Raw genomic sequence first — 13992 nt, 5'->3', positions numbered from 1 at the left:
CTCATGAAGAACCTCACGAAGAAGAACCAATTATCATAAATATAACTGGTGCGCCCTCTAACAACGAGGTATTCTTAGTCATTAATTTCTCATCGTATTTATGAGCAATTAACGTTATGAAAACCTTTCTGGACAGTTTATTTGCATGCTCAACTTGCAAGGGGGACAAGCGTTCAATCATTGAGTAATTCAACACAATTCTCAGGGGAACACCTGATTACCCAGATTGTCTTTGACTGTATTCAGATAAAAAGTGATTACTACTAAATTGTTCTCCACTGTAATTATCCTTAATGTTAAACACTAATCACGGTCAATGAACCTTTTAACATTCAAATTCAAATCAGTTTATTGAGGTATGAATACACAGAAGGGAATGAGGTAGCATCACATACGTCTTGTGTGTGATGCTGACGTCTTGTGTGTGATGCTGACGTCTTGTGTGATGCTGACGTCTTGTGTGTGATGCTGACGTCTTGTGTGTGATGCTGACGTCTTGTGTGATGCTGACGTCTTGTGTGTGATGCTGACGTCTTGTGTGTGATGCTGACGTCTTGTGTGTGATGCTGACGTCTTGTGTGTGATGCTGACGTCTTGTATGTGATGCTGACGTCTTGTGTGTGATGCTGACGTCTTGTGTGTGATGCTGATGTCTTGTGTGATGCTGACGTCTTGTATGTGATGCTGACGTCTTGTGAGTAATGCTGACGTCTTGTGTGTGATGCTGACGTCTTGTTGTGAGTGATGCTGACCTCTTGTGTGATGCCGACCTCTTGTGTGATGCTGACGTCTTGTGTGTGATGCTGACGTCTTGTATGTGATGCTGATGTCTTGTGTATGATGCTGACGTCTTGTATGTGATGCTGATGTCTTGTGTATGATGCTGACGTCTTGTATGTGATGCTGACGTCTTGTTGTGAGTGATGCTGACCTCTTGTGTGATGCCGACCTCTTGTGTGATGCTGACGTCTTGTGTGATGCTGACCTCTTGTGTGATGCTGACGTCTTGTGTGTGATGCTGACGTCTTGTGAGTGATGCTGACCTCTTGTGTGATACCGACCTCTTGTGTGATGCTGACGTCTTGTGTGATGCTGACCTCTTGTGTGATGCTGACGTCTTGTGTGTGATGCTGACGTCTTGTGAGTGATGCTGACCTCTTGTGTGATGCCGACCTCTTGTGTGATGCTGACGTCTTGTGTGATGCGGACCTCTTGTGTGATGCTGACCTCTTGTGTGATGCGGACCTCTTGTGTGATGCTGACCTCTTGTGTGATGCTGACCTCTTGTGTGATGCTGACCTCTTGTGTGATGCTGACCTCTTGTGTGATGCTGACCTCTTGTGTGATGCGGACCTCTTGTGTGATGCGGACCTCTTGTGTGATGCTGACCTCTTGTGTGATGCTGACCTCTTGTGTGATGCTGACCTCTTGTGTGATGCTGACCTCTTGTGTGATGCGGACCTCTTGTGTGATGCGGACCTCTTGTGTGATGCTGACGTCTTGTGTGTGATGCTGACGTCTTGTGTGTGATGCTGACGTCTTGTGTGTGATGCTGACGTCTTGTGTGTGATGCTGACGTCTTGTGTGATGCTGACCCTCTTGTGTGATGCTGACCTCTTGTGTGATGCTGACCTCTTGTGTGATGCTGACCTCTTGTGTGATGCGGACCTCTTGTGTGATGCTGACCTCTTGTGTGATGCTGACCTCTTGTGTGATGCTGACCTCTTGTGTGATGCTGACCTCTTGTGTGATGCTGACCTCTTGTGTGATGCTGACCTCTTGTGTGATGCTGACCTCTTGTGTGATGCTGACCTCTTGTGTGATGCTGACCTCTTGTGTGATGCTGACCCTCTTGTGTGATGCTGACCTCTTGTGTGATGCTGACCTCTTGTGTGATGCTGACCTCTTGTGTGATGCTGACCTCTTGTGTGATGCTGACCTCTTGTGTGATGCTGACCTCTTGTGTGATGCGGACCTCTTGTGTGATGCTGACCTCTTGTGTGATGCTGACCTCTTGTGTGATGCTGACCTCTTGTGTGATGCTGACCTCTTGTGTGATGCTGACCTCTTGTGTGATGCTGACCTCTTGTGTGATGCTGACCTCTTGTGTGATGCTGACCTCTTGTGTGATGCTGACCTCTTGTGTGATGCTTGTCGGAAAATCCGACACCATTTAATAATATTACATTCAACAGGCAGATAATATTGCTGCCGTTGTATACACAACTTAACCATAGTAAATGTAGCTTGTAGTGGAATTTTCCGCAAATAGAAAATGGGATATCATTGCCACATAGTACTATGAATTCACCAGCTATTCTGTTGGGATTTATTCTTAAATACATTAGTCTTTTGACTTTTAATATCATAAAAACATTTCATTTGAGTTAACTTAATTATCAGTATCAAAATAAAGTAAATGTGACCCTTCTATCACTTATTGACATTGGACAAGGAGAGCCAAGGCGTCAGTGGTGAGAGAGGTCACCCATTTGTTTGTTAGACCAGAGTCGTTGGAGCAAGTTTCGCTCCTATAATTCTCTTGGACGAAGTGTTATGGAGATCAAAGTGTTCGACCATCATCAACATGCTGTCATCAGCCACAAGGGAAGTGTCTTTCCGAAATCTTATCTAAGTCATTATTGGCCAGTAATGTTAGGTAGATAATATTAATTCCGGTTAGAATACGAACGATCGACTCAACATAGGTAATTAAGCCTTGGTCCTTATCATATATAATATACAGTGTTTTCTCTGATATAGCTGTCATATATTAGGATTCCAGCTTACACCTAGTGCTCTTTGACAGGAACAAGAAGAGGAAGCAAGAATATATCTTGGTACATCAGTTACTATGGGTGATGGAAGCTAGCCTCACAAGAAGATAATTTGGTGTCTACATCCTAGTTATATCTGGTGGACTAAGCCTACTCTACAGTAAGATAAGGCACCTCCTAAATTTATTTACTAATATATGTAGTTTAATAATGTAGATTGATTGGCTGCATATATATAAATTTAATATAACCCCCCCCCCCTAATGTGTAAAAATCGATTTGTGAGATTATTGCAGAAATACAGTCCACTTAACATCATACTAATTGCTATTGAAAAATATAAATTAACAAAAATATAAATTCATATAAATTAAATAAATATAAATATCACAGGTCGGTTTCTACAATGCTGAACTCTTGTGAGATGCTGACGTCTTTTGTGGTGCTGACGTCTTGTGTGACGCTGACGTCTTTTGTGATGCTGACGTCTTGTGTGATGCTGACCTCTTGTGTGATTCTGACGTCTTGTGTTATGCTGTCCTCTTGTGAAATGCTGACGTTTTGTGTGATGCTGACGTCTTGTGTGTGATGCTGACGTCTTGTGTTATGCTGACCTCTTGTGAAATGCTGACGTTTTGTGTGATGCTGACGTCTTGTGTGTGATGCTGACGTCTTGTGTGTGATGCTGACGTCTTGTGTGATGCTGACATCTTGTGTGTGATGCTGACATCTTGTGTGCGAGGCTGACGTCTTGTGAGTGATGCTGACGTCTTGTGTGTGATGCTGATATCTTGTGTGGGATGCTGACGTATTGCATATGATGCTGACGTCTTGTGTAAGATACTGACGTCTTGTGTGCGAGGTTGACGTCTTGTGTGTGATGCTGACATCTTGTGTGTGATGCTGACATCTTGTGTGGGATGCTGACGTATTGCATATGATGCTGACGTCTTGTGTGTGATGCTGACGTCTTGTGTGATGCTGACGTCTTGTGTGATGCTGACATCTTGTGTGATGCTGACGTCTTGTGTGATGCTGACATCTTGTGTGATGCTGACGTCTTGTGTGATGCTGACGTATTGCGTGTCATGCTGACGTCTTTTGTGCGATGCTGACGTCTTGTGTGTGTGATGCTGACGTCTTGTGTGTGATGCTGACCTCTTGTGTGTGATGCTGACGTCTTGTGTGTGATGCTGACGTCTTTTGTGTGATGCTGACGTCTTGTGTGTGATGCTGACGTCTTGTGTGTGATGCTGACGTCATGTCTGATGCTGACGTCTTGTGTGTGATGCTAACGTCTTGTGTGATGCTGACGTCTTGTGTGATGCTGACGTCTTTTGTGTGATGCTGACATCTTATGTGATGCTGACGTCTTGTGTGTAATGCTGACGTCTTGTGTGTGATGCTGACGTCTTGTGTGATGCTGACGTATTGCATGTGATGCTGACGTCTTGTGTGTGATGCTGACGTATTGCATGTGATGCTGGCGTCTTGTGTGTGATGCTGACGTCTTGTGTGTGATGCTGACGTATTGCATGTGATGCTGACGTCTTGTGTGTGATGCTGACGTATTGCATGTGATGCTGACGTCTTGTGTGTGATGCTGACGTCTTGTGTGTGATGCTGACGTCTTGTGTGTGATGCTGACGTTTTGTTTTTGGTGCTGACGTTTTGTGTGTGATGCTGACGTCTTGTGTGTGATGCTGACGTCTTGTGTGTAATGCTGACGTCCTGTGTGTGATGCTGACGTCTTGTGTTTGATTCTGTCATCTTTTGTGTGATGCTGACGTCTTGTGTGTGATGCTGACGTCTTGTGTGTGATGCTGACGTCTTGTTTGTGATGCTGACGTCGTGTGTAATGCTGACGTCTTGTGTGTGATGCTGACGTGTTGAGTGATGCTGACGTCTTGAGTGATGCTGACGTCTTAAGTGTGATGCTGACGTCTTGTGAGTGCTACTGACGTCTTGTGAGTGCTGCTGACGTCTTGTGAGTGCTGCTGACGTCTTGTGAGTGCTGCTGACGTCTAGAGTGCTGCTGACGTCTTGTGAGTGCTGCTGACGTCTTGTGAGTGCTGCTGACGTCTTGTGAGTGCTGCTGACGTCTTGTGAGTGCTGCTGACGTCTTGAGTGATGCTGACGTCTTGTGAGTGCTGCTGACGTCTTGTGAGTGCTGCTGACGTTTTGTGAGTGCTGCTGACGTCTTGTGAGTGCTGCTGACGTCTTGTGAGTGCTGCTGACGTCTTGTGAGTGCTGCTGACGTCTTGTGAGTGCTGCTGACGTCTTGTGAGTGCTGCCGACGTCTTGTGAGTGCTGCTGACGTCTTGTGAGTGCTGCCGACGTCTTGTGAGTGCTGCTGACGTCTTGTGAGTGCTGCCGACGTCTTGTGAGTGCTGCTGACGTCTTGTGAGTGCTGCCGACGTCTTGTGAGTGCTGCTGACGTCTTGTGAGTGCTGCTGACGTCTTGTGAGTGCTGCTGACGTCTTGTGAGTGCTGCTGACATCTTGTGAGTGCTGCTGACGTCTTGCGAGTGCTGCTGACGTCTTGTGAGTGCTGCCGACGTCTTGTGAGTGCTGCTGACGTCTTGTGAGTGCTGCTGACGTCTTGTGAGTGCTGCTGACGTCTTGTGAGTGCTGCCGACGTCTTGTGAGTGCTGCTGACGTCTTGTGAGTGCTGCTGACGTCTTGTGAGTGCTGCTGACGTCTTGTGAGTGCTGCTGACATCTTGTGAGTGCTGCTGACGTCTTGCGAGTGCTGCTGACGTCTTGTGAGTGCTGCCGACGTCTTGTGAGTGCTGCTGACGTCTTGTGAGTGCTGCTGACATCTTGTGAGTGCTGCTGACGTCTTGCGAGTGCTGCTGACGTCTTGTGAGTGCTGCCGACGTCTTGTGAGTGCTGCTGACGTCTTGTGAGTGCTGCCGACGTCTTGTGAGTGCTGCTGACGTCTTGTGAGTGCTGCCGACGTCTTGTGAGTGCTGCTGACGTCTTGTGAGTGCTGCTGACGTCTTGTGAGTGCTGCCGACGTCTTGTGAGTGCTGCTGACGTCTTGTGAGTGCTGCTGACGTCTTGTGAGTGCTGCTGACGTCTTGCGAGTGCTGCTGACGTCTTGGGTGTATGTTTGTTGTGTGGTTGCTGCTGGTGTTGATATGTTGTATTAGTGTTCCAGGAGTTCAGAGCACCAGCCGTGTTAATGATCTTGTTGGATTCCTCGTCTCTCCTTCCTCCTGTTATCATATAAATATAAAGATATGTATACAGTCCCCCCCCCCCTTGGATATCTGGATGCAGGATATTTAACAAACTCATTATAAGAATTTTGGACGTTAGAGCGGAGACATGTAATTAGCAAGTGCTAATGAGAGGATATTTTGGCCGGTGTAGCCAGTGGCTCAGAGGCCAGGAAGGACCTCTCGCCTGGAGCACCATCCTTCTCACTAATATATGTGTCCAACATCAGAAACTTATAATGACATACAAGCAAAATAATCAATTCGAGGAATATGAATGAGCAAATCCACAAGGGCCGTGATGAGGATACGAACCTACGTCCGAGAGCATCCAGACGCTGCCTTAATCGACTGAGCTGCGACATGGTAAAAGAATTGCAACCAGAAATTACAAGGCAGAAATTTATTTGTGGATTTGTTGATTTGATGCATCACGCAATTGTGATTTGTGTGTGTAATATGAATCATGTTCAGTCTACACGTAACTGAAGGCTAGAGGTGTGCAACACGCCTCCCACAGCCACAATGGAGGCTGTGGGAGGCCCTGGCACATACTGTGCTAGTGCCTAATGTGCAGTAATACTGTGCCTAATGTGCAGTAATACTGGCACATAAGGCTGTCAACTGGAGTTCCCCCGCAGAGGAATGCTACGACCACTTTTTTTTTTGTCAATAACATTAAATGACAACAATAAATTTAATTAAAATGCTATTGTAACTTTCATTTAGATGACTTTACAACTATGACCATTTCTGCTGCAAGTTTTCAAGAACTATTTAATCTTAAAGGATGGCAATGTTACATGCTAAGAGTGGTTCAGATAACGGACTGTAAACCTAATGGAAGCATCCTGCATAACCCTCAAACATCCTGTATATCTAAACATTATAATAATCTTAAATCCTTTAACATTAACAACATGTTCGTCAATCACAGATTATACATTGGTCACCACATAAAGTATTTACTAACATTAAAGGATAAATTTCACTTTGTCAAAATCCTTTTAAGTGTACTAATGCAATCCTGCTACTTTATATTTTGTTAAGGAAGATTCTTGAAAATGTAAACATTCTGGGCAGAAACCCCTCGTGCCCTAACATGTCTCAAACCTCTCAAGCTTTACTTAGACAAGCTCCAAGACTGTAGTGATAACCAGCCATACTTGCCCACTCAACAACAACAATACCTCCAGCACAATGTTCTTGTGCAGCGTGAAGTTACAGATATTGAAACACAAGAGCATGTCTTAGACACCGACGGTTAGTCTGTTCAAGATAGAAGGCCAGATGCTTGGCCTTTGGAATTTTGCATGGTGATTGGTGCCCATAAGGGGAGTGTCGAAGGAGGGTACGGGTCGGCTCACATTAAGAAGGATCGGCTCCTATTCTTAGTATCTTAGTACCTTCTCTGAAGTCTGAAGTCTTTGAAGTCACAACAATTGTAAAAATAAATTTGCGGTTGCACTGTATGTTTGCAGGGGTGCATGATGGAACGGGAGGAAGAGAGAGGGAGGGGAGAGGAAGAGGGAGGGGAGGAAAGGAGATGGTAGAAAGTTTGGAGAGAGAGAGGAGTGGAAAGGTATGAAAAGATGAGGAAGAATGAAGGTAGAAATGGAATGTAGGATAAAAGGGTTGGATTGGGGAGGGGGGGGGGGGGAAGGTTGAATGAGGGGAGGTAGGAGTGGAGACAATTTATGTAATGGGGGGAATAAGATGGTGGGAGAAGGAGGCAGGGACGAAGAGGAGAGGGGAGAGGGGAGATGGGGTAGCAGGCACAGAGGTTGTTAAAGTGGGGGGGGGGGGAGTCAATCTGTGCTGCACAGAAGGGGCAGCAGAGGAGGGGCGAGGAAAGACCAGGAAGACAGGTATAAGGGAAGAGAGGGGTAGGGAGGGGTAGGGAGGGGTATTGAGGGAAGAGGGGCAAGATAGGGAGAGATAATCAAAGCCAAGCAATGCTAAGGAACCTTCCCATCATATAGCGGACACAATGAATGGTTGTTTGTCTGTCAGTATGTTTATCTCTCTCCCTGGCCATGGTTGAAGGCCATTTGCTAGAGGGAAGCCTCACGTCATTTTAAAGGGTGAATGGTCTGGAGGAAGGTACGGACATAGGCCAATTAAATACATAAATTTTACAAAGGACATATATTAAATGATTTTCACGGGTTTACTGTGAACTTCCACGGGTTTACTGTGAACTTCCACGGGTTTACTGTGAACTTCCACGGGTTTACTGTGAACTTCCACGGGTTTACTGTAAACTTTCACAGGTTTACTGTGAACTTCCACGGGTTTACTGTGAACTTCCACGGGTTTACTGTAAACTTTCACATGTTTACTGTGAACTTCCACGGGTTTACTGTGAACTTCCACGGGTTTACTGTAAACTTTCACAGGTTTACTGTGAACTTCCACGGGTTTACTGTGAACTTCCACGGGTTTACTGTGAACTTCCACGAGTTATTGGTGTGGGAAGATAATTACAGTGATGAACATATTGAGTAATGAATGCTTATGGTGATGAAGATGTTATCCTCGTTGATTTTAGCTGTAATGAAGATGTAAGATGAAGGAAAATGGCAGGACAGGGGAAGATGAGGAAAGAGGGGGAAGATGAGTGGGGAGAGATAGATGGGTAGGTCTTCAGAAACCTTGGAGGCAGTCAAATGATAGTCTGTTTTACGCTGTTATGGCCCATGTATGAACCGCAGAAAATTTACGATAACTTTCCCAAGATCAGTGTATATTACTATAAGAGTTTTTAATGAAGCTAAGTACAGCCAGCAGACAGTGTAGAAAATCGTCGTGGGGTCAGAATGTGATCCAGGCACACTGTTCCCCCTTTGAACTCTGGTGATGCCTGTGGGAACCAACCCGTGAGATTTACATTTAATTAATTTATATGAATTTATATAGAATTTATATTTCCGTTAATTTATATATTTCGATAGCAATTGGTATGATGTTAAGTGGACTGTATTTCTGCAATAATTCTCACAAATCGATCCTTACACATTAGGGGGGGTTTATATTAAATTTATATATATGCAGCCAATCAAACTACATATATTAGTATACATTGGAGGTTCCTTATCTTATTGTACAGCAGGCTTAGTCCACCAGGTATAACTAGGATGTAGACACCAAATTATCCTCGTTTGAGGCTAGCTTCCATCACCCGGTAACTGATGTATCAAGTCTTGCTTCCTCTTCTTGTTCCTGTCAAAGGGCGCTAGTTGTGAAGCCAGAATCCTAATATATGACAGCTATATCCGAGAAAACGCTGTATGATAGATAATATGGACCAAGGCTAAATTACGTTTATTTAAGAGGCTGGTTCGCATTCTAACGGTTCGCCCTTATCTACCTAACATTTAACTGGCCAGAAATGATTAGATAAACGGGTTTCGGTAGGACACTTCCCTTGATTATGTTGACAGCGTGTTGATGATGGTAGAACACTACTCTGATCTCCATCACACTTCGTCCAAGAGTAATTATAGGAGCTGAATTTGCTCCACTGCGCCTCTGGTCTTAACAACAATGGCTGACCTCTTCCTCCTCACTGACTCCTTGGCACTTTGTCCAGATATCAGTAACTGATAGGAGGGTCACATTTACTTTATTTTGATACTGATAATTAAGTTAATTCAAATGAGATGTTTTTATGATGTAAAAAGTCCAAAGACTAATGTATTTAAGAATAATTCCCAACAGAATAGCTGGTGAATTTATAATAGTATGTGGCAATGATATCCCGTTTTCTATTGAGGGAAAATTCCACAACAAGCTACATTTTCTATGGGTTAACTTGTGTATACAATGGCAGCAATATTATCTACCTGTTGGATTGATATTATTAAATGGTGTCGGGTTTTCCGACAATGCCGACAATCCTATGTTCGTTCCGTACCCAAGACTGTTCACCCACCAAATTTCTGTGAGGTTAGCCCCAAGCATCTAGCCTTCAACTCTGAACAGACAGACAATTTCCCTTATAGGTATAGACTAGGGGGATACTTGGCATGGCTCTAGTCTGTCTGTCTCATCAGCCATGTGTCTATCCATCCACTTACTTATTTGTTTATCTTCCAATCTATCTATCCATCCATATATTCCTCAATACATCCATCCATCCATACTCCATCCAATCATCTATATACCTATATCTCCATTTATCCATCTGTCTATTTGTCCATCTACCTATCCATCTATTTATCCACCTATTTTTCTATCCATCCCTCTATTTAACAATCCATATATTTATCCATCAATCTAATCATCCACATAATCATCTATATACTCTATTTATCCATCTATCTACCTATCCGTGTATCAATCCCTCCATCAATATATTCTGATGTGAACCACATATAGCTGCATGACTCATGTAACACTTACCTGAGCTTTGCTTCTGGTGGAGTCTATGCTCCTGTCAGTGTGGCGTGGACGAGGGCGCACGCAATTCCCCGCCACTAAGAAGAGAGCACAAAATATCCTGGGATGTTATTGGGTCATTCTTCTGTCCCTTGCATGTAGTTTCCTAATACATACCTACCTTCTTCCTCCTCCACTGCTCCTCTGTTCCCTCCTTTCCCCTTTTCCTCTTTCTCTACCTGTTCCTTCCTCTTTTGTGCCCTCATCGTGTTTACTACATCCATCAAGAGCTCGTAGAGCGAGTCCAGAACGCGGACGTCGTTGTCATGTCTCATTCATCACGGCGGCCTTCGTAACAGCCTCGCTGAGTTGTGGCTCGAACCAGACCAGTGTTGTAGACCCCCAATGACTGGTGCAGCCCAGACCAGTGTTGTAGACCCCCAGTGACGGGTGCAGCCCAAACCAGTGTTGTTTACCCCCAGTGACTGGTGCAGCCCAGACCAGTGTTGTAGACCCCCAGTGACGGGTACAGCCCAGACCAGTGTTGTAGACCCCCAGTGACATGTGCAGCCCCAGACCAGTGTTGTGGTCCCCAGTGACTGGTGCAGCCCCAGACCAGTGTTGTGGTCCCCAGTGTCTGGTGCAGCACCAGACCAGTGTTGTGGTCCCCAGTGTCTGGTACAGCCCCAGACCAGTGTTGTGGTCCCCAGTGTCTGGTGCAGCCCAGACCAGTGTTGTAGACCCCCAGTGACTGGTGCAGCCCCAGACCAGTGTTGTGGTCCCCAGTGTCTGGTACAGCCCAGACCAGTGTTGTAGACCCCCAGTGTCTGGTACAGCCCAGACCAGTGTTGTGGTCCCCAGTGTCTGGTACAGCCCAGACCAGTGTTGTGGTCCCCAGTGTCTGGTACTGCCCAGACCAGTGTTGTGGTCCCCAGTGTCTGGTACTGCCCAGACCAGTGTTGTGGTCCCCATTGTCTGGTACAGCCCAGACCAGTGTTGTGGTCCCCAGTGTCTGGTACAGCCCAGACCAGTGTTGTGGTCCTCAGTGTCTGGTACAGCCCAGACCAGTGTTGTGGTCCCCAGTGTCTGGTACTGCCCAGACCAGTGTTATAGACCCTCAGTGTCTGATACAGCCCCAGACCAGTGTTGTAGACCCCCAGTGTCTGGTACAGCCCAGACCAGTGTTGTAGACCCCCAGTGTCTGGTACAGCCCAGACCAGTGTTGTAGACCCCCAGTGTCTGGTACAGCCCAGACCAGTGTTGTGGTCCCCAGTGTCTGGTGCAGCCCAGACCAGTGTTGTAGACCCCAGTGTCTGATACAGCCCAGACCAGTGTTGTAGTCCCCAGTGTCTGGTGCAGCCCAGACCAGTGTTGTAGTCCCCCAGTGTCTGGTGCAGCCCAGACCAGTGTTGTGGTCCCCAGTGTTTGGTGCAGCCCAGACCAGTGTTGTAGACCCCAGTGTCTGGTACAGCCCAGACCAGTGTTGTAGTCCCCAGTGTCTGGTACAGCCCAGACCAGTGTTGTAGTCCCCCAGTGTCTGGTACAGCCCAGACCAGTGTTGTAGTCCCCAGTGTCTGGTACAGCCCAGACCAGTGTTGTAGACCCCCAGTGTCTGGTACAGCCCAGACCAGTGTTGTAGACCCCCAGTGTCTGGTACAGCCCAGACCAGTGTTGTGGTCCCCAGTGTCTGGTACAGCCCAGACCAGTGTTGTAGTCCCCAGTGTCTGGTACAGCCCAGACCAGTGTTGTGGTCCCCAGTGTCTGGTACAGCCCAGACCAGTGTTGTGGTCCCCAGTGTCTGGTACAGCCCAGACCAGTGTTGTGGTCCCCAGTGTCTGGTACAGTCCAGACCAGTGTTGTGGTCCCCAGTGTCTGGTACAGCCCAGACCAGTGTTGTGGTCCCCAGTGTCTGGTGCAGCTTAATGTATGGAAATTCGTGATTTATTACTGTAGTGTTTATTGGTCTGGGCGTCAAGTCGATCGATTGTGACGTCTATAATTATGTCAACATTTGGTCCTAAACTTGTAAGTGAACTCCCTAACATGTTTCAGAGGTAAAGTACATTTTTTTGTATAAACATTGATAAGTAGGAACTTACTTAATAGCCTTTTAGGACACGTCAACATCCTAATTTTGAAGTCTATGATAATTTATAATAATATTTTGCTAGTAAAACCAGGTGTTGGCCAAAACCCAGGTTGTTTCTTTAATCCCAACCCACCCGGGTTGGGCCAGATGGAATTTGTATCTTATAATAAAAAAGGAAAATGAACGTTTAAATCTAAATAAAGATAACTAAGTTGGCTCATATTAAAACAAAAACAAAATGTTTTTTTAAATCCTCCCAGATTTTATAAACTAATAAAATAGGCCCAGGCGTGTAAGTAGGAAGCTCCATGCAAACCCTGAGTAGACACACAGAGAGAGAGAGAGAGAGAGAGAGAGAGAGAGAGAGAGAGAGAGAGAGAGAGAGAGAGAGAGAGAGAGAGAGAGAGAGAGAGAGAGAGAGAGAGAGAGAGAGAGAGATAGAGAGAGAGAGAGAGAGAGAGAGAGAGAGAGAGAGAGAGAGAGAGAGAGAGAGAGAGAGAGAGAGAGAGAGAGAGAGAAGAGAGAGAGAGAGAGAGAGAGAGAGAGAGAGAGAGAGAGAGAGAGAGAGAGAGAGAGAGAGAGAGAGAGAGAGAGAGAGAGAGAGAGAGAGAGAGAGAGAGAGAGAGAGAGAGAGAGAGAGAGAGAGAGAGAAATTGATACGAGAGAACTAAAAAGATTTTCTCATACGTTTCAATAAACCAACAGGTAACTGGCTGTGTCGACATGATCTTCATGAGCAATGAAGAACTAATTAGGAGAAGCTTTCTGTTCTTAAATACAACTCACTAAGATCGCATCCTCTTTAAGTCAAAATAAATATAAATAGTGTCAAAAACACATGCAACAACAGAATTGCATTTAATAAATTTTCTATTTTAACATTTTAGGCACTGACCTGAAAATAATATAAAGGATTATGTAGCATTTCTTTGCAAACCGTTCTGTTCCCCCAGACTCCTACACAATGTATTGAAATATTCACTGGAGAAGAACAAAATATCTGCATAAAATGTTCTCTGTGGAAAACGGTATATAAATTGTAATTTAGAATAGGAACACAGAGGACTATTCTGAGCACAGGTTTACACAGCTTATAAGCGACCTGAAATATCCCTAAAAAATAAGCCAATCTTCAGAGAATAGTCATAGAGAAAATGCAAAAAACAAACGTTCATAGTAGAAGTAACAATAAGTAAATAAAGAAAAGAATGAAAGGAAAGAAATAGGAACATAACCGAAATACTTCTTAACAAATTCTCAGAGCAATTAAAAACCCTCTCCAAGTATATTCCCCCAAATTACTTCTTCCATTCCCTGTAAGCTTAGTTTAAAGAGATTGGGTTTACCTTATCTTAGTTTTGTTCTAGACTACTAATGTTAATTAATGCAATTAAACTTTATTAAATAAAGCATTCACTTCACGTTATGATTATTAATAATTTTGATGAAATACATTTCTTGAAAGAGATCTTTAGAGCAAATGTTTTTCGATGAATACCATTTTGCAGAATTTTGATTAAATTT

The 13992-nt window shown here is 44.9% G+C and overlaps 1 protein-coding gene across 1 annotated transcript; it reads right to left on the bottom strand.

Moving 5' to 3' along the window:
• Nucleotides 1-13: 13 nt before the first annotated feature.
• LOC123769108 (streptococcal hemagglutinin-like) lies at nucleotides 14-10714 on the bottom strand. Its single transcript, XM_069309335.1, has 4 exons — nucleotides 10561-10714; nucleotides 4740-5996; nucleotides 1098-2150; nucleotides 14-213 (listed from the first exon to the last, which is right to left on the bottom strand). The coding sequence occupies exons 1-4, from the start codon at nucleotides 10712-10714 to the stop codon at nucleotides 14-16; spliced, it is 2664 nt and encodes an 887-aa protein (XP_069165436.1).
• Nucleotides 10715-13992: the final 3278 nt, after the last annotated feature.

The sequence above is a fragment of the Procambarus clarkii genome, chromosome 64 (assembly GCF_040958095.1).
Source record: "Procambarus clarkii isolate CNS0578487 chromosome 64, FALCON_Pclarkii_2.0, whole genome shotgun sequence".
Lineage (NCBI taxonomy): Eukaryota > Metazoa > Arthropoda > Malacostraca > Decapoda > Cambaridae > Procambarus > Procambarus clarkii.
Note: the sequence above shows the minus strand (reverse complement) of the source record. Positions and strands in the feature narration are given on the sequence as shown.